The sequence below is a fragment of the Mya arenaria genome, chromosome 4, assembly GCF_026914265.1.
Source record: "Mya arenaria isolate MELC-2E11 chromosome 4, ASM2691426v1".
Lineage (NCBI taxonomy): Eukaryota > Metazoa > Mollusca > Bivalvia > Myida > Myidae > Mya > Mya arenaria.
In genome coordinates, this window is record NC_069125.1 from 72456180 (window position 1) to 72477353 (window position 21174).

General features: G+C 37.2%; 1 protein-coding gene across 2 annotated transcripts in view; it reads left to right on the forward strand.

The window, feature by feature from the left end:
• Positions 1 to 21174, forward strand: part of LOC128231789 (cytoskeleton-associated protein 5-A-like) — a 48923-nt gene that overhangs the window by 19953 nt on the left and 7796 nt on the right. For both annotated transcript variants that reach the window (XM_052944985.1, XM_052944986.1), the window contains exons 10-37: positions 944 to 1033; positions 1306 to 1470; positions 4209 to 4337; positions 4933 to 5058; positions 5986 to 6033; positions 6177 to 6290; positions 6492 to 6695; positions 8460 to 8737; positions 8902 to 8959; positions 9782 to 9907; positions 10142 to 10275; positions 12046 to 12220; positions 12400 to 12642; positions 12808 to 13005; positions 13253 to 13486; positions 13929 to 14033; positions 14180 to 14329; positions 14539 to 14742; positions 15005 to 15140; positions 15781 to 15974; positions 16176 to 16321; positions 16582 to 16761; positions 17302 to 17425; positions 17672 to 17851; positions 18069 to 18256; positions 18396 to 18471; positions 18672 to 18860; positions 19601 to 19738. In XM_052944985.1, the coding sequence (XP_052800945.1) occupies positions 944 to 1033; positions 1306 to 1470; positions 4209 to 4337; positions 4933 to 5058; positions 5986 to 6033; positions 6177 to 6290; positions 6492 to 6695; positions 8460 to 8737; positions 8902 to 8959; positions 9782 to 9907; positions 10142 to 10275; positions 12046 to 12220; positions 12400 to 12642; positions 12808 to 13005; positions 13253 to 13486; positions 13929 to 14033; positions 14180 to 14329; positions 14539 to 14742; positions 15005 to 15140; positions 15781 to 15974; positions 16176 to 16321; positions 16582 to 16761; positions 17302 to 17425; positions 17672 to 17851; positions 18069 to 18256; positions 18396 to 18471; positions 18672 to 18860; positions 19601 to 19738 (4332 nt within the window). The remainder of the gene's footprint in view (positions 1 to 943; positions 1034 to 1305; positions 1471 to 4208; positions 4338 to 4932; positions 5059 to 5985; positions 6034 to 6176; positions 6291 to 6491; positions 6696 to 8459; positions 8738 to 8901; positions 8960 to 9781; positions 9908 to 10141; positions 10276 to 12045; positions 12221 to 12399; positions 12643 to 12807; positions 13006 to 13252; positions 13487 to 13928; positions 14034 to 14179; positions 14330 to 14538; positions 14743 to 15004; positions 15141 to 15780; positions 15975 to 16175; positions 16322 to 16581; positions 16762 to 17301; positions 17426 to 17671; positions 17852 to 18068; positions 18257 to 18395; positions 18472 to 18671; positions 18861 to 19600; positions 19739 to 21174) is intronic.

A 21174-nucleotide genomic window follows, 5' to 3' on the forward strand; every position in this document is an offset into this window, starting at 1 on the left:
TTTAACCTTCTTATTTAATCAAGTAAGATGACCCTATCTTTCATATTATATCATTTTTGCCCCTTTATTATAAGACTTAGAAATTCTGGTTAAGGTCTTGCATGTTAGCACACATAGGATAATATCTCAGCAAGTACTTGATGTATTGCATTGAGACTTTATACAATGGTATTCAACCACCCAACCTAATTGAATAACCAAGTTAGATAACTGTATTTTGCAAATAATGGCCCTTTATTATCACACTTAAAAATTCTGGTTAAAATTTTGCATGTAACCACATTTATGTTAATATCTCAGCACATCATGTATTGCATTGAAATCTAATTTAACACTGATCCATGCATGTTTCGCCAAAACTTTTCAATCCTTACACTGAAAAGCGGCAGAGTAGTCGAACGCGCTTTCTCTGTGACAGCTCTTGTATATAATAAGTGTAGGTATTGCCATAGCATTTCTTTTGTTGTCAGCACCATAGTCATACAAAACTTTTTTAACGAATGAGACATTCATGGTGCAAATGTTGCAGGAGAGTAAGGCCAATAAATAACTTTAATAATTATCAAGTTATGTGCTTATTTGACTGGAAGGACCTTCAGGGGCATGCCTTGGCATTTGCTCCATGATGCTGTTGTTAAGCATTACAAGGACTGTTGGTGACATTACATGGGAAGCCTGCATGATATTGTTCTGTAGCTATATAATATAAATTTTAAGTTTTTGGTTTAATAAATGTTCGAATTTTAAAACATAAATGCTTGATGCTGAATTAGAATAAAAAAGAGTATTATTGTCTGCAATTTTTTTTATTTATGTTGCAAATTCTTAACTGGTAGTGGTACATTCAAACATGTTGACAGTGAATTGATTTGATAGCACTGCCAAAGTAGTATAAGAAAATATGCAAGATGCCACCTGTATGATGTATGTTTGTGTTTTGTAGTGTATCCAGGTCTACATTGAAAAGTTCAAGGAAAAGAAACCAATGGTTGTCACAGCCCTGCGTGACGCCATCGATGCTGCTTACCTATCAGTATGTCCTCTGTATCATGTCGTGGTGTTAAGTGGAATAAACTAGTTGAAATTTAATGTTAGAGATTGAAGATGTAATCTGTAATGTAGTGATGTTTAAATGTTTTATTCATTCTTTTATGTTTGGTTTTAATTCCACTGTGATTAAGAATAATCCAATGATCACTTAAAGGTACTCACATTACAGAGAAATATTAACAGTCATGTTATTCAACAGTTTTAAGAGTTCATCCATTAGCTGACATTCATGCCAACTACTTTGTTGTTTTATAGATTAGCCTGGAACCACTCATCGAGGATTTAGTTGCTGCGCTCGAAAATAAGAACCCATCCATTAAGGCAGAGACTGCCCTGTTTCTTGCCCGAGCCTTTTCCCGCCTCACACTCTCATCACTACCCAAGAAACAACTCAAGGTCTTTTGTGCGGGCCTCCTCAAGGTACCAAACACAATACTGTTTTAGCTTCATCTAAGAGGGAAATAAAGATTTGCAACTTATTCATTACTAACCTGAGCAATTAAACAACTAAATATCCAAGTCTTTGTCAAACAAATGTGAACTACAGTCCTGTGTAGTAAAACTAAATAAAGTTTTATATATTTTTCAAGAGGCAAGGAACAAAATGTATTGAAAATAAGTTTCAGTTAGGGCTATTCCAGTAAAACATATGTCCCACCCCAGGAAGGCACTTTCAAAATGGACCATCCCCCTTCAGAAGTTTATTTGATGAGAAAAGAACCCCCTTTAGAATATTTTTTGAGCAAATTCGGACCCCCTTGAGAAGTTTATTTTTTTATACGTCTATATGCAAAGATTATTTGCAATTACTCTTTTGTAACTCTTTGATCAGGTGAGCTATATAGGACCTTATAGCTCACCCTAGTTTCTAAGCCAATCATCACCCAGAGATTTTCAAATCTTTGCTCGAATAGGTTTCATATAAGATCACATCTGCATCCAATAAGTTAATTATTATAACTAGGTCAACAGACATGGCGCGCGCCAAATGAACTTCGAGCAGCCAATGGGCACGCTGTATACGGCCTTGTTCGATGATTGGCTTAGAAACTAGGGTGAACTATAAGTCAGTTACAGCTCATGTAATGGAAAATAACAAAACTTATTACTGGGCTTCGCTTGTAATAAATTTTGTTATTTTCCATTAATAAATTTGGTTATTTTCCATTATATGGACTATAACCTACACACCACGGTTCTCTTGTTTCTTCATATGTTGCTATAAGTGCATATTAAGCCACATGAGGCTGAAACTTTCACCAATGTAATTATATACAACCTTAAAATATTTATAACATTTACGCAATACGTACAAATTATGATTTCTAATAAAATTCTAGACAACTGTTGTCAATTTCAGGGGTCGACACTAACCATTTTTCCAAGGGATCCCGAAGGGACACCAACATTTGAAATCAGGTGTCCCTTCCTGAAATTAGGAGTCCCTTCCACTTTTTACATTTTTTCATTGTTGAGCCTGTTTTAATATTAAATTCAACATCCTTTTACTTTTCAATTTGTAATGCAAGTATAAACCACCATAATTATTATACATGTTTTCAGCAGCATGTAATGACAGGTTAGTAGCACTGAATGGCAGTGAGGTATATTTTGGTCTCTAAGTTGGTAGATTGGGTTCAAAAGCGGGAGAATGTCTAAGTCCCTTTTGTTTTCAGTCAAAAACAGAGATGGATACAATGTAAACAAAAAATTGATGTTGTTACTATTTTTAGATTTTTGGAAAATACGCATAAAATACATCATGGTTCAGGGTCTTGTCAAATGTCGGTGCTTTTCATTAAGAAACTGTAGGAATATTACATCTGGCTTGTGAAAACTCCAATCAATATTTAGTAGAGCTGTTGATAAATCAATCAGACTGCCCAACAGTCGTAGTGCATACTGGAAGAGCAGACGACCAAAAATTGTGTATACATGTTAATTTTCGCGCCAAAAAGTCATAAAATTTTATAAATTTATTGAATTAATGAATAAAACCCTGCAAATTTTATTTCTATTATTTTTTATCAAGGCATAAAATATATGTCTTTAAAATTAACAAAGAATATTGATAAGTTGAATGCCAATTAACAAAGAATGCTGAATGTAGGATGCAGTTCTTTTGTGTCGTAAATGTTACTGTAAATACTCAAAGGTCGCATCATATTATATAAAAGGTATCATCAGAGTTGGCATCTTTTTGGGCGGTTCTGACACATAAGCAAAACAATTCCACATAAGTATTTTACCGATAATAAATCTCTGTCAGCTCTGACCTTGTTTAAAATGTAAACAACAAAATGGAAGCGTTAACCTGCATGCGCCTGTGAAATGACCTGTTTATTTATAGATTCATGACGTAACTATAGTCAAATAGTCAGCTATACTTTCGCTTTGATGAGTCCGATAATGATAATTAATAATATTGTTTTGACATGTGCTGTCAAGAAATTTAGGGAGCCCGAATTTAGGTAATAAATTAATTAAATGCTACTTATTTATTGATATTTAGCGTTTATCAGTCAGAAATTTAAAGTGTCCCGACGGAATACCGGACTTCGAAGTTCAGGTGTCCCTCCTGAAAAACTGGTGTCCTCGGGGTCCCGGGACCCCGTTAGTGTCGAACACTGCAATTTGGTATACTTACCACGAAACGTATCCACACATGCGGCGCAACTATTGGTTTCTAGCCAATTTTGTAGGTTGGTCTTCGACCACGACTTTACAAATTCTGGCGCCTCCGCCATCTTGTTGTCAAGGGACGCAACTTCTTCTGATTTCCGGTACCGCGGAACCGACTCGTAATATCGCGAAAATTTGTATCCAAACCAATTCTGTACACGACGTTCGGTAAAATATGTTATATGGATAAAAAAAAACCCGGTATTTCACCATCGGGCAGTGAATATAAATGAGCAGATACGGTCAGAAGCAAAAAAGAAAATGACGCCCCCCTATAGAAGCGAAATTGGACTTATCACCACCCCCTACAGTAGCAAATTAAGAAAAAGACCTACCCCCTACAGAATTTCTTTATTTTGCCGTCCTGGGGTGGGACATATGTTTAACTGGAATAGCCCTTAGTATAATCTGGCTGTCATTTGCAATATCTGGTTTGCATCATTACATAGATGTTATTGTATTACGTGATGTTTCAGACAATCAACGACACGGTTCCGGATGTAAGGGAGGCCTCCTACCAGGCCCTGGGCACGGCTATGAAGGTGGTCACAGAGAAAAACATCATGATATACATGGCGGACACAGACAGTATCAAGATGCAGAAGGTAACCTTCTAACTCTAAATGTATTTTTTAACAATGTTGGTAACTGATGTAGCTGTAAAATTAAGGCCCTTTATGGTCTTTGACAAAAGTTTTTTGCATATACATGAGGAATATAATGATGATTGAGTATTGTCAAAAAAGGATTGTTATTGACTGATGTTAGTGATAATAGATTGCATAATCTTAAAATAAACTATCGCCATGAGATTTTTTCTATTCAAATAGTATAAAATATGGAAGAAAAACTATCAATTATTTCATATACAGCTAAAAAAACACCTTAAGCTTACTTTCAAATAAAAATTACTGAAGTGAAGTAATTTTCTTTTATGTCCATTCATTGTTAGGTACATTATTTATATGCAGCTTGTTGTTATTTTATACCTCTTTAATAACACTTAAGATTTAAATGATCTCTTGTTTTTGATTGCATAATTGCAAATTGATCAAAATGGCTTGACAGATGTTTTCATGCAGATAATAATTTTAGACAGATTAGCCATGTTTTGATATATCCTCAAGTAATGATGTTTCTACATCAATGGTAATACAAATATTGAACAGATAATGAAAAAACTTTTAAATTCTCAATCAGATCAAGGACTGTTGTGAGAAGGCAGTGTTGTTGAATGCTAAAGGTGAACCCAGAGCAGGAGGTGCCGCTAAGCCAAAACCACAAGGTTCAGAGCCCAAGCCTGTAACGAGGCCAGGAGCACCACCTGTAAGTAAATTTGACAATGGTTATGGAAAAAGTGCTATAAGCTTGATTTCATTTTTAGCCCTTTTGAGCACGTTACCTTTAAGGGTAAACGGTCATCCATCGTTCACTACTTTTTAATACTCTAGAGGCTACAATTTTGGTCAAAATGAATGAAACTTGGTCAAATGTTTGAATCCATATTACCATGGTCTCTTTTGATACTATGTTCTGTGCATTTAATAAAAGGTAGCCAGGTTAAATAAAAAAACAACATCCTTAGTGTCTGGGTTCCTTCTGTTGAACTGAGGTATACACCAGGCCTAAGTGTCATCTTCTCATTGCTCAAATCCTTTTATTTAGTCCAATGAAATCACTTGTTATACTGCAAAGCAACAACAATGGTGTCTTGCTGAAAAAAATGCAAAAAACATAAACAAAAATGGAATAAACTTCCATTATTGTCAGGGTTTGTCTCTTGAGTGTTTGAAAAAGTTATCCAAGAGCATCTTGATGTAAGTTAACTATTCAAGACATTCACATGAAGCTTTTGTAAACTTGTTTTTAATGACAAAATGCACATGTGTACCAAGGTCCACTACTCTAGCTTCAGTAGTTATCAAGTTATGCCCCTTGATACAAAGTCATGCATGTTTATAATCATTATTAACTGTGAGAATGTGCACATGTGTAACAAGGCCAATATCTCTTGCTATAATAAATGTGAAGTAATGCCAGCTATTAGCTCAAAATGGCGTTGGCCTTTGCCCTGCCTCGCTCTTGTTGAAATATAAGCTGATGTTGAAAAAGATATTAAAATCCTTCAAGACAATAAATCATCATTACTCAATGATTGCTTTGATATATATGATATGGTATAAAAATTATATAAGCGGGGAGAAAATGATTTCTTATGAACACAATATCAACTTGTTATTATGTCATTTTTAGCCAGTAGCCAGACCAAAAACAGCCCCAGGCAAGGCAAGCACTGGAGGGGTAAGGCCATTTCTTTGGATTTTTTACACCCATTAGGATTAGAAAGTTAACTAAAAAAATACCCTTAACTTAATAAATAGGACAAAAATGAAATTTTATTGTTCAAAGATCAAAAAAGCTCATTTTCAAAACTTGTTTTCTAGCCTCCGAAAACCAAGCGTCCAGGGACAGCCAAGCCACGCGTGGCTGGAAAGAAAAGCGGACCAAAGAAACCAGCTGGACAGCCTGCAGAGGAGCGTACTGAAAAAATACTCTCTGTAAGACTACACAATTGTTTAGACAAGGAGAAAATTACAAAGATATTTAGTTTCAAATTTATGGTCATTTTCATAAATTTAAAATCAACTTCCAAATTAATGAAAGTAAGACTTAATATGCTGAAGGCATAATTAGTTTTTTGCATATTTTTTTTATCAGGTTTTCATTGTAAGTCATTGTGAATGTTGGTTTCTCTGCAGGATGAGGCCATAGCTGAGAAGGCTGCTGAGTTTATTGGTGCAGAAGTTTTGGCCCAGCTTGAGCAGGCCAACTGGAAGGAGCGGCTGGCCGGCACAGAGACACTCGTGACCAACCTCCGTCGCATGACCCGAGACATGATACCATGCCAGGTCTGCATACGAACAATCATCAAGAAACCAGGCATCAAGGACAACAACTTCCAGGTAAGCTTTTAGTTTAGTTTAACCAATTTTCACAAAGTGTGGGATGGGCTTGCAGCTCCGAACTCGCCTATGAAATTGAATCATTGAAGTTAGGGTTGACATATTGTGTCCCAAATTGGTATACATATAAGTACAGTCTATGGTGACTTTTCATGGGATTGTGTTGGGGGCCCCTAGGCTTAAGGTCAAGGTACCTTAATTAGAAAAATGGTTGAAATTGAATATCTTCAGTTAGGGTTGACATATTGTGTCCAAACATGGTATATAGGAAGAGTTTGTGGAGATTTTTTATTGGATTGCTTTCAGGGCTTCTAGCATCAAGGTCCCTGTCGCTAGAATTAGACAAATGGTTGAAACTGAATATCTCTAGTTAGGGTTGACACATTGTGACCAAACTTGGATAGTAGGAAGAGTTTATAGATACTGTCAAACCTGGTTGAACAGTCACCTGCTTTAAAGGGTCACCTGCCTTATCGGGCCACTCCAAATTCCCCCCATATGTTTTTACTGTATAAAGTATGTGCATTAAGCGGCCAACTGTCTAACGCGGCCACTAATATTTGTCCCAGTGAAGCCATAAAAAACACTAATTAGCGGCCACTAATCCCTTGTCACTGACACTTCTGCAAGTAATGTTTGCCAATACACAGCTTTAATTGATACTGAAGTTGACGGAAAAGAACGACAGCCTCTGATATTTCTGTCGTCCGATGAAAATGCCTATAACATCACACGATTACCATGCGTGTTTACTTAAGTAATCGAGAGATCATGTTTATAACACGTCGGCAAATGTTTCGATCAGAATTGACACACTTAATGAAGATATTTTAATAATGATGAAGATAATTGTCAAATACCAACAAAGAACGCCGGATATGATAATTATGAATTTACAGTTTGCACTGTTACTTGATGGTGTCAAACGAGTTACGATGTGTATTAATTTTCAAAGTGCTCAGCTTTATACTTCTACAAACGGATACTTACATTGCATTGTCTGTGATATTCTTTTTAATTTTGGTTATGGCTGACAATAAAATAAATCAGAAGGACGGACTCAAATCAGTTTCTTGCTTATGCTAACAATTGAAATCCAAACACTAAAAGACAGAGGAAAATTACAGGAAACGAGGACTCAATGAACTTGTGTATTCATGGTTTTTGATTCACAGAGGGACATGCTTGACATGATAATGTCGGCTCAGTGTAAATGCACTTTAAATTAGAGACAGAAGTTAAGCAAATGAAAATGAATGATTACTTTAAAAATTCAACTTAAAAATGTACATGTAGTTGTGTGAATGCTATGTATTAGCTTTTATATATTGCATTATATTTGTAATTTTGCAGTAAATTTATTTTATATTTATATTTATTTTTGTATTTAACCTTCTTTAATGGTACTGATGATACTGATCTGTGGGATGAGCTGTTTGTTTAGATACATAGTCGACCTTTGTTTGAACAAAGGCAATGTGTCAGAAAGGTCCAACCTGGACTAAGTGGCCACCTATAGTAAGCAGCCACTTTTACCTTTTCCCAAAACTGGCCACTTAATACAGGTTTGACTGTACCTTTCATGGGATTGCATTTGGGACCACTTGGGGCCAAAGTCACTGTTACTAAAAGTAGAAAAACAGTTGAAACTGAATATCAATAATTTGGGTCGGCATATTGTGACAAGACTTGGAATAAAGAGAGAGTTTATAGAGAGCATTCATGGCATTGCATTTTATACCTGAAAATTGTGTTTGTATGCAGGTATTGAAGCTAAAAGTGGAGCTGGTAGCCTACCTAGCCAAGAATGCAGACTTTACGCGGGTTTCTGCAGACTATTGCCTGCCTGACCTTGTAGAGAAGGTCGGGGACGTGAAAAACGGAGCTGGAGTCCAGGAGGCACTCAGCTGTATAGCCGAGGCCTGCGGTCTCGACTACGTGGCCGGCACTGTGATGAAACTGGCATTTGGACAGAAGAACCCAAAGAACCAGTCAGAGGCTCTCAACTGGCTTACAAAGGCCATCACAGAGTTTGGGCTAAAGTAAGTGGGCATAAGAATTTACTGTTAGCATCTCTTTTTGAGAATATGATTAAGGTTCATTTACATTAAGATGAAAGAATTGTCATTGGAGAATCTTCAGAACTATATTTCACTCATAATGATCCTTTTATACCATAGTTGGAAAAGTTTTCTTTTCTTTGCAGAGTTCAGATCAAGCAACACATACAGAATATCAAAACAGCTTTTGCTGCTACAAATCCTGTAAGTCAACTCAACTCAACTCATTTTATCAGTATTTTAATGTAACTTCATATTTATTTTACATTTCACTGAAATTACTGTATTTCTGTTGCTGAAAGATGCATCACATCAAACAGTGTGTGTATACCACGTGATAAATTACGTCATATATGCCTCGTCGGAAGGCAACATTTTGCTTAAAATGAAATCTTAAATCAAAGAGAACTTTTCTTTAACAACACCATTTTAAATGAAACAAAGTGCAGTCTATGCGGCTTAAAGAGCCCCGCATTTGTTTTATTACCGAAATTTGATAAAGTTATTAGTTTCATCAAACACTTAGACAAACCTGTTTCCAAAATAAAGTTTTGACAGTGCTCTGTCAGACGGCAGTATTGCAAAAAAAATTGTCGAAGTGTTTAAAGAAACTAAACTCTCAATCAAAATCTGGTAAAAGAACGAAGGCAGGACACAGTAAGCTGCGTAGACTGCCCTATGTATCATTTAAAATGGTAAAGAAATTGTGAAGATATTTTATAGTCTTTTTTTAAACCAAAATATTGCCTTCCGACGTAGCATTTATGACGCAATTTATCACGTGGTATACACACACTGATCAAAGCTATGTGTTCAATCAACAGCTGTATTCGTAAGTGAGTTTAGATGGTTTGTTACACTACAAAACAGTGTGAAATGTACACATTCTAGTGCAAATGTTAATTACAAAATGAAAAAAGTATCTTTCAAGTTTTAACTCTCAATTACCTTCAAATTTTTGGCTACCAGAATGAAATGAAACTTTAATCTTTTGCTTTAATATCAGAATCCCTCTGTATGTTACAGGCAATTCGTCAGTCAGCTCTGAGCCTGTTGCCAGTGTTGTACTTGCACATGGGCCAACAACTGAGGATGTTCTTTGAGGATGAGAAACCTGCCCTGCTTCAGCAGATTGATGCAGAGTTTGAAAAGGTGTGCTAACATTTAAAGTCTCAACAATTTCTTTGAAAGTTTTTCAATTAATTATCGCTCAGATACTTATGATATATATTTTTCTAAATTTGAAAAAAAATCTATCAATTGACTTATTTTGCCCAGTATTGATTTCTAAACATATGTCTGTTGGTATGTTAATAACCATGTCAAAGTCTTTAAACAAAAGAAGACCTATTTGATTGTACAATTAATGTTTATTGTTTGTGTCAGGTGAAGGGTCAGAAGCCCCCAGCTCCTGTCCGGGGCATGAAGCCAACAGATGACGAGGATGAAGAGGATGAAGCTGACGGTGGTAGGGATGAGGAGGACAGCCCCGTGGATCTCATTCCAAGAAATGATGTTGGGTACAAGCCTCATTTTGCTCATTTGGCTAGTTTTTTTTATCTCCGCCTTGACTGAAATGGGGACCTAATATTGTCCGGAGCAGAACTCAAAAGCTACTTCAAGCTACTTGGAAGGAAGTGATTGATATTATAACATAGATACTGATGTGATGTTGTGCACTTTGCAAAAATTATAACTCTGGGGCTCTTTATTGTGAAGTTATCTCCTCATTGTTAATTTTGTAGCATAACTATTTGAAGAATACGAAGGCTATACTACTCATCTCGTTAATGTTAAAGGGCAAGTTGGCATTTTCACTTTTTACTCCAATACCCCACATTCAATTTACTTTATACTTCACACAGTAGTTCAAGACCATCACACAATGAGGATTCATAACTTAATTTTATCCTAAATACAAATTATGGCCCCTGATTGACTTTAGGGCATACTGTTTTATGTTAAAGTTTAAGGGCAAGATGGGACTTTTACCTCTGTAACCCTTCATTCAATTGACTAAATACTTCACACAATTATTGAAGACCATCTAATAATTAGGTAACATGACACCATTTAATCCTAAATACAAATGATTGCCCATGATGGACTTGGGAACTTAGGTTAAAGTTTTAGGGCAAGTTGGGATTTTCACTTATTACTTCTATACCCTTCATTCAATGGACTTAATACTTAACACTGTTATTTACGGCCAACACACGATTAGGTTACATAACTCCATGTTACCCTTAATACAAATTATGGTCCTTAACCGACTTAAAAAGTTTAAAGTTTTAGGGCTTTTGGGCTTTAACTTAGATGATCACAAATACTGTCCTTCATACTTACCGTACTTCAGTAGCCATCACATTATTAGGTTACATAACTCCATATTAACCCTATATACAAATTATGGCCCTTGATTGACTTTTTATGCCCCCACAAAGTGGCGGCATATAGGGTTGCCCTTGTCCGTACGTACGTCTGTCTGTCTGTACGTACGTACGTCCCGAAGATTGTTTCCGATCTAATTCTTGAAAACCGTTTGTCCAATCCTCACCAAACTTTAAACACATGTTTGTGACCATAATATCTTGATCAAGTTCGATAGTCATGGAAATCGCTTTAGTCATTTAGGAGTTACGGCCCTTTTTTGCCAAAAATACTTCAAAAATATATGTTTCCAATCTAATTCTTGAAAACTATTTGTCCAATCCTCACCAAACTTTAAACACATGTTTGTGACCATAATATCTTGATCAAGTTCGATAGTCATGGAAATCGCTTTAGTCATTTAGGAGTTACGGCCCTTTTTTGCCAAAAATACTTCAAAAATATATGTTTCCAATCTAATTCTTGAAAAGTATGTGTCCAATGTGGATCCAACAAGTTTTTTCCTGCCTGAATGGCGCCATATAACCTATACAGTCTTGCGATGCCGTAAAACCCAACTCAACTCAACTTATCCTATATGTGCAGATTATCCTGAATAATCATTATGGCTTATTTTCTGTGACAAAAAATCGAAGTGGGGGCATCCGTGTTCTATGGACACATTTCTAGTTTTTAATACTTTTTATGGCTTTTGATAGGCATATTATATGATATTTTTTATAAGGTTTTCACAAAGGAACATGCTTCGTGGAATTTGCTTGCATGCCCTTCTGCGTTCATACAGCAAAAACACAAGAAGAAATGTGATCAATCTTGAAATATAACAACTATAGCCTATTATGATGGTTGACTGTGTAATATGTTTATGTCCCTAATGATTGCATCAATATAACCTACAGGGACCGATTTTCCGGAGACCTTATTGAGTCGTTGTCAGACAAGAACTGGAAGGTTCGGGGCGAGGGCCTCCAGAAGATAATTGCCATACTGAATGAGGCCAAGTTTATAACAGGAAACCTGGGATCATTGCCAGAGGCTATCAAGACCAGGCTCGGAGATGCTAACAAAATTCTGGTTTGTAGCAGTTACACAAAACACCTTATTTAAACAATTGTAAACTTGTGTTAACGTTGTGAAGTTTGCTCATCACAAACAATAAGCTGCACTATGTGTAATATTTGTTGTAAGAATGATCTTTCAACAGTTTGACCTGTTGCTTATTAGTCACCGTTGTCTTTTTGTATCTATTTCAGGTAACAACAACGATAGGTATCTGTGTAACACTGGCCACCAACTTGGGTCCCCACTGCAAGGCCCATGTGAAGGTTATTGGCCCCGCCCTTATAAGCTGCCTCGCGGACATGAAGCCAGCCCTGAGGTCAACGGCCCTAGGGGCCCTAAATGCCTGGGTGGACAACACAACGCTGACCCCACTGGTGGAGTGTGAGGCCTTGAGTGATGCCCTCAAACTGGAGAACCCAAACCTTAGACAGGAGGTTGGTGAAGCACAGCAATAAGTCCCTGTAATTTGTTAAACTCTTAAAGAAAGCATTTCCTATCAATACTCTCTGAGTCAACATTGTTCCATTGTTGTATAAAAATACAAACTTGACAATCATTGGAAGTTTTTTAAATGATTATTGAAAAATAAAAAAATCCAGTTGCTGGGATGGTTGACTGAGCGGTTGCCGGCCCACAAGCCCCTGCCGCGTGATGAGATGCGATTGTGCGTGCCCCACCTCCTCTCCTGTCTCGAGGATCGTAACGCTGAAGTGCGCAAGAAGGCACAGGAAGCCCTCGTCCCCTTCATGATACACACAGGATACGAGTCTGTCTTCAAGGCCACCAACAAACTAAAGGTATTACATTTTGTTCAGATGTCACCTTGGAGAAACATCTGTGATTTCATTGGCAGTATTTTTATTCCTTTCTTTCAGATCATATTGTTTCCAGTTTATAAATAAATGGTTACTTATTAAAAAAATATTTTGCATGTTTTTGGAACTTTATTTAAAGGCATCGGACATTATTTGAAAAGCTCAAGTGTTAATGATTCAAATGTAAATGTGCTTGGAGACTCGAATAGTAAACATGATTTTTTTACAGCCTGCGTCCAAAGACCAGATCATGCAAATCATTGAAAAAGCCAAGGATAACTTGCCAGCCAAACAGCCGAAAAAGAAAGCTGCTCCAGCCAAGTCCAGCGCTGCCCCACCGCCTGTGGATGACTATGATGAGGAGCCAGCTCGATCAGCCCCTCCCACCAAGGAGAAGTCACCCTCTGCAGAACCTCCTGAGAAAGTTCCCGCAAAGGGGGCCAAAAAGACAAAGGGAAAAGCTGTAAGTAGACAATGATGCTACATTATGTTTTAAAAGTATTTTGAGCGTTTTTCAGTTAGTTCATGTTTATTTTACTTTAAACTACCTAGTATAATTATTTTAAAACAATTGTGAAGAAAGTTTTTTGAAGAGAGTTATATTAACTTAATGCTAAGTCACTCTCTTGGCACTATTGACCGAAAATGTCGTCTTGTGTTGTGTGGTAAACTGGAGTTACAGACGAACCCACTTGTCCGGCTTGGTCACCACAAACCTGACTTTCAAATGCCCTGGTTGGGAACTTTGGACACCTTGATGAGAAGCCAGTGCGCTAAGCATTGCGCGAAGTGGACAACCATTTAATTTCAAGAAACATGTATAAATACAAAAGTTGAGGTGCTGTTACTACAAACTGAATAACTGTCAAGATGTGAAGTTTGCACAACCATGTTTAATATTTCAGGCTCCTGCTTCCAGCAGTCGTAAAAAGGTAGAGGAGGATGTTGGCCCTCCCTTGACTGTCAATGAACCAAAGGAGAAACGATTCAAAGATGAAAAAAACATGAAGGTACTCCAGAGGCAATTACGGGTTCTTGTTTAATGTAACGAAATAATAACAATCAATAATTATAATTATATCTATTAAATAATTGTAACTATAGCAAGAAATCCTCTGCACCATACCCTGCTCTTTATTGGGTTTTGCTTTTACAGTGCTTGAAATGGAATTTCAAGGACCCCAAGCCGGAGTATGTAGAGCAGCTGCGCACCCAGATGGAGAGAAACTTCTCCAAGACCATGATAGATATACTCTTCCACACTGACTTTAAATCTCATACCAAAGCAATAGAGACACTCTTAAAGGTACATGTCTTTGTTTTTTTCATTTATCTACACTTGGAAGGGCATAAAATTATATGCAAGTTTTTGTGCTTTATCGACTTTTTTTGTAAAAGACAAAGTTGTAATTTTCTTTTTGGAAATAATATTTTATGTCATGGCACTGGGAATAGGTCAGGACCAAAAACGATTAAATTTCATCTCCAAATGTTGATTGATGTTTGTGTGTCCAGTGTGTGGAGAGCCTACATGAGGAGCAGCTGGCCAACTTGGACCTGATCCTGAAGTGGTTCTCCCTCCGCTTCTTCGACACCAACCCCAGCATGCTCAACAAGGCCCTGGACTACCTTCAACAACTCTTCAAGCTCCTCAGTGATGCCGACTACCAGCTGCACGAGTATGAGGCAAACAGCTTCATACCTTACCTTGTTATTAAGGTAACAACATTGCGATGGAATGCTGTTGTCTTGGTTTTTTTGTTGCAATTCTACTTAAAAAGCTGTGGGAAAAAATATGTGCAAAAGTAGACTCATAGGTTTTGTCATAGCATTGGTATGGTGTTGGCTTTTTAAGAAATGTTTATGTTGACTATTATTTTGATAAGTGGTAAATATTTGTTAACATATGTTCTTGTGTATGATCTTCTTACCCCCCTTCATATTGAAGCATTCATCATAACTGATCGGTATGTTGTTTCAGGTTGGTGAGAACAAGGACAATGTGCGTCGAGATGTTCGTGGCATCTTCAAACAGCTCTACCATATCTACCCAGCCAGCAAGATGTATGTCTTCATTGCTGATGGAGTCAAGTCAAAAAACTCAAAAACTAGAACAGGTCTGACTGCTATTTTTTTTTACAAAATCGTTAGCATTCATATTTATTAGCTTATGGATATTGTGTCATTAACTACGGATTTGGTCAGATGTCTATTTTGTAAAATCTAAACATTTCACTTTGTGACATCTTTAGAGTTTTTAGAACATTTAAATAAGATCAAGCAAGTGTTGCTTTTAGACTTGTTCAGTAGTGCAGGATTGTTAAAGTGACACTCTTATTCAAAATGAATACATACACATGTATAACAAACATAATTTTTGAGTGATAAACCTTTAACTGCTAGCTAAACTATTAATTACTGATAACAAGATTGTAGTCGTGTATTTTAAAGCTGAAAACGCAAAAATATGAACTGAATATGATTGGTGAGTGCTAAAAGATTTACTGTGATCTTATATCGTCTCATAAGGTAGAAAAAACGTGTTTTCTGCACCTTTCTTTCAAATTAGACTCGGTATCCTTCATAAGAACAATTGTTTTTGACATTTATTCATCCTTTTTGGTATATTAAAACAATTGTATAAATTGTGGTATATCTTATTTGGGAGTAAGAGTGCATCATTAATGATTTTGTAAAAGATTAATACAAATACTTACCCCAAGAGCCATGATCTGACAGTTTGGGTTGTGTATTCAGAGTGTCTGGAGGAGCTTGGTTACCTGATAGAAACATATGGTATCTCAATCTGCCAGCCGACACCCCAGGTGGCACTGAAGCAGGTCGCAGGCCAGATAGGCGACCAGGACAACAAGGTGCGCAATGCAGCACTCAACACCACCGTCATCGCCCACCAGATTCTTGGGGATAACCTGTTCAAGTACATTGGCACGGTGAGTAACTCACTGCAGTATACATTCTGTGCCTTGTGGTTTTGTTGTTGGTAGTAACCTCTTTATACATATAATGTTTCTACAAGTCTTTAGATATCAGGATTCTATTCACGAAAAAATAACAATTGCCAACAAATAGAAGAACTTTAACTGGCATTGTTATAGCTGGGTTAATGAAGGTGCTAACACTGTTTGTTTTAGTTACGAGACAAGGACCAGAGTTACTTGGATGAGCGGATCAAGCGAACCAAGAGCAAGCCTGCCCCGGCTGCGGGACGTAGTCAGTCACGGGAGAGACCAAAGTCGGTACCCAACGCTCCACCACAGTCACAGAGGGCAAACTCACAGTAAAGATACCTTCTTTAACTATGTAGGCTGTTAAATACTTATCTCAAATAAAGTCTTCATAGATGTTTGCCCGTCCATGCATGCCACAGAATGTGACCAAATTAAGCAAACCAGAAGAGCACAGGCCCTCATGGTCTTCTTGTTAATATAAATGCATTCCATACAAAAAATAAAGTGTTGTATTTAAAGCACTTAATCATATTTGAAGTATTTAGCTGAATAAAACTTTTATATTACAGTAATTTTTGCTATTTTACAGGCCCGAGATCCAGCGTCCAGGTACAGGGATCCCAAAGTCCCAGTCCAGTAGTGCCGTCCCACGGGAATACCGCATTGAGATCCAGGATGACTCTAACAAGGAGAACTTCCAGATGCCTAAACTCTACCAGTGTGATGGACTCGATGACATACTGCAGGACGTGCAAATGCCTGTTTTAAAGTATGATATTCTTGTTTCATTTTTTTTATTTCTATGGGTGGTTTGTGTCTGGTTTATGTGGGCGAGATACAGTTCAGAATTGTTAAAATTGAAAATAGGTTGGTTTTGACATCAGGCTATGTGTTTGTCTTTTTGTGTCTCAATGCTGGTTGTATGTATTCATTTATCTCACTTTAAACTGGTATTAAGTGATCATATCTCCTTTTCAGTCTATAGGTTTAATTTTGACTCTTAGTGACAATATCTTCGATTCTATCTATTGGCCTTATACTAGCTATAAGTGACAATATTTCTTTTCCATCTTTTGGCTAAATACTGGCTATAAGTGACACAGTATAAACTTATCATAGCTTTATAATAGAACTCTGAAATAGGGTTTGTTTCGAGATGGAAATTAATGGTATACAGGTTAATGCCAAAGCTACCTGGTTTGGTGTAACCTTGTTCCATTTCTTCATCATCATATAGCCCACTGATACATCCACAGTGTCTTAATTAGAAGCACTTTAAATGTTCATGGACATAAATAATTGTTTGCAGGGCGCGGCCTCCATCCCCTGGCCCAAAGTTCCTGAGTAACGCAGATACCTCAAGCACTGTCAGTTTTGTCATCTCACAGATCACAAATCGAGACATGTCTGTCTGTATACAGGCACTTGCCCAGGTTGGTCTGCTAGATAAACTTGTAAGAGTATGAAAACTTTTCTGTTAAAAGGAGTCTTAAAGATATAAACGTCTTAAAGTGTTACGGAATGATTTGGATTCAAGGCTCTGAAGTGTTTATATCTCTAAATAATGATGTTCATGCTGTCTCCTAATTCAATGCTATATTAGAACAATAATAAACCATCGAGTCTAACTTGCACATTATACCCACTAACTACCTTTTTCTGGTTTCTGGTGTTGATAGATAGACGAGGTGTTTAAGGATAGTGACAAGGTGTCCGTGATGGAGGACCATGTGGAGCAGTTGCTTGTCGCCATGTCCATGCAGTTCAAGATGGCCTACTCCACCCACATGGGTGATGATGAAACACCCAAGGATGAAGTCATAAGACTGTACAGATGTCTCTTTGGAACACTTGTGGCTGTAAGTGACTCATAAGCTAGCAACAAATAACTGATTCCATAATTAATTATAGTTAATACTCTATATTATCAATTGGTTTATAGTAATTTAGCCTCTGTACATCAGACAAGATTTAAGTAAGTGAAATATGAATGATATCTTTAGAGCAGTCCTGACTTTATGATTGAGAATTAGCACCTTTTAACATTAAGCCTAATGCCTGTTTGTTGTATTTCAGCTGTTCCAGAACTCGGTGCTGGCGTGCCATGCAAGTAAGGAGATCTTAAAGGAGCTCATGTACAACCTGCTCACGCTGCTGCTTGACCAGCGTCTCAACGACCTGGAGGAGGGGCCACAGGTTGTTCGCTCGGTCAATGTCCTTGTCGTCAAGATTGTAGAGAGATCTGACCAAACCAACGTTCTCTGGTAAGACGTTAGGTTTATGCCAGAGATTTATGTATGTTCCGGAGTATGTAAAAACTTTCTAATTCTTTGCATTGAGTTTAACAGTCTTGCCATGATATGTGACAATAATTCATGAAATAAATATGTTCATTTGTTGCAGCGCTCTCATTCGGCTGATACAGGAATGTGTAGACAGTCAAACTTGCAGCAATAAGTTTATTGAACTCATCATGAAGGTGAGTGAAAAGAAATATGATCGTGGATATTCTATAATGGAGATAACTGAAATGTATACAGAAGATAAAAATAAAATTGACTTGTTTCCCATTGTTTAACTTCATATCGTGGAGGGGAGGTAACTACCATGCATACCTATAAATGAATTTTATTTGAGTTGTGTCCTATATTTACTACACTGTGTTGCATTATTGCACAGTGCCTGTGGAAGATGGTTCGGATGTTGCCAGACACGATCAAGGAGCTGAATCTTGACCGTGTGTTGTATGACCTGCATGTGTTTCTTCGTGCGTTTCCCTCGAGCACGTGGAAGGAGCGAGCTAACGACCTTCCGCTCCGCACTATCAAAACCATCCTTCACTCACTCGTCAAACTTAAGGGATCCAAGGTAGGAACCTCACACTACTTCTGTTTGCAAATGAACTAAGCATTTGTGTTTGAAACATTGAATGATCATGGCTTTAGTTCCATCCAAATCCATCAAGCAAATGCAAGTAAACTGTAATGTCTACAGCCTGCCAATAGATAACACACATCATAGAATACCAACTACCAGCGTCAGTGATTCGAACATTTACATTTAAGTATACAAGACCATAAAGGTGGGATTGTACCTGCAAAGCATTTTTAACATTTAAATTGTAGCTTTAGACTGCACCAACAAGAAAGATACAGTTTTAAGTCTTTAAAGGGTTGAAACTTACTGTTCGAAACCATCGTTAAATGCGGTATTAATGGAGTCTTTTCAATGCAAAATTGCATTTTGATTCTCTTGGTTTAACTAATTGACAGCGTTGTAAAGTTGGAGACAGTAGTGTTACCCTCGGTAGTGATGTGCCAATGATGTATTCTAATTGAAAATTGAGCCATAATACTCGGCCGTAATTGATATGTTGTTGATTGTAATTCACAAAGTGAATTAAAGGAAGCTTAATTAGAAAAGTACATCGAGCAAAGAATCTGGCTAAGAGTTATTCATGTTGGTGCTTATTCTCATAAACATGCTCTCAAAAAGATTTTCAAAAAAATCACGGTATCGTGTGTAGGTTGTGCATGTTCAATTTTATTTTTCATAATGTAGATATCCTCAAGTTATATGATGCAATTATTCTGCTGTCTTGTGTACAGATCCTGCAGCACCTGGGTCAGATAGACGCCAGCGAGGCCTCTGAGGTGAAGATCTACATTCAGAGACTGCTGCAGAAGGAGGGACATAATCTTGATGCTGAGGTCAATGGCACTAATGATGAAAACAAAACGCCAAGGGTAAGTTGACAATATTAAAGCCTTCATTTTTAGCTTTGCCTATTGGAAGAATAAGTAGAGCTATACTACCCTTGCGTTGGTATCACCTTGGTTAAGGTTTTGCATGTAATCACCTTTAATTCATTATCTCAGCAAATGCATCATGTATTGCATTGAAACTTGAGATAAATGTTCCCAAAAATCTTTCCTATTTATTTTATAAGTGAAATAAACTGTAACAAACGCCAGCTCTTATAACATATCATTTTATTGAGTTGCAACTTTTTAAACAGAGAAAATATCGTGGATGACATAGCAATATATAACATCAATGTACTACGTACTTATTGTAATAAAATTCAAAAGAAAAAGTGGACATATGCGGCCGCAAAAAAACGGAACTGCAAGGGTTCGCTTTAAGGCGCCAAGCAGTCCGTTAAAAATACAACCAGCCGAGATAAGGGCAGATAATTTGTATTTTTACACACACACACACACACACACACCTTTGTTAAATATTTAAAGTTAAACTTAACGCATTATTTGTACGCAATACACACCCTGCTAACACGCAATTAAAACGCAAAGCAAACTGTTTCCACAGCGTTTAAAGGTTAAACGCAAAAATTACTTGACACAACACGCAAGAACCGGCTGACACGCAATCAAAACGCAAAGCAAACTGTTTCCACAGCGTTTAAAGGTTAAACGCACAAATTACTAGACACAACACGCAAGAACCTGCAGGGTTACGCAACATAGGTGTTACCATAACACAAGAGCAACAACCTAAGGACTTGTATATTATATTGCGTTAAATTATCGTCTTAACATGTTTTTGCCCGTTTGTCTGTAACCAACAATTCACCGATGGGTATGGGGCTTAGCCTCGCCATCAAGTTTCAAGTTGGCAACAAACATAAAAAATATTGGATTTAACCAAAAAGATTATTGACTGATATAGTGATCATGTAGATTAAATGTTGCCCTACTCTCAGCTGGCTGAATTTTTCTTTGCGACTTGTAATAAAAAGAAGACATGTGAATGAGTATAACAACTTATGTTAAAAGACTGGCACTATATAAAATATAAACGAATCTCCCAGTCCTATCCTTGGCGCATATTGTAGTAATAGGTCCCGTTGTCTGTGTGTCGCTCGAGGGGACAACGATCAAACACAGCGACGCCGTTTGTGCTCCTGGCAAGTTTTTTCATCCACGAACAATTCTCTCAATCATTATTACAACACCAAGCGCAGTGAAAATGCACAAGCAGAAAAAGGACAGCAAGAACACCGTTTAATGCCTTAATGCTGTAACAAACTTTACTGTTTACTCTACATGTGAAAAACAATGGGGAGTGGGAGGGCGGGTGTAAATTTTTGTATGCTATCCTACAGATGACGAAAACGGAAAGGAAGAGCTATGACAGACTGGTTACTAATTTTAGCCTTAAA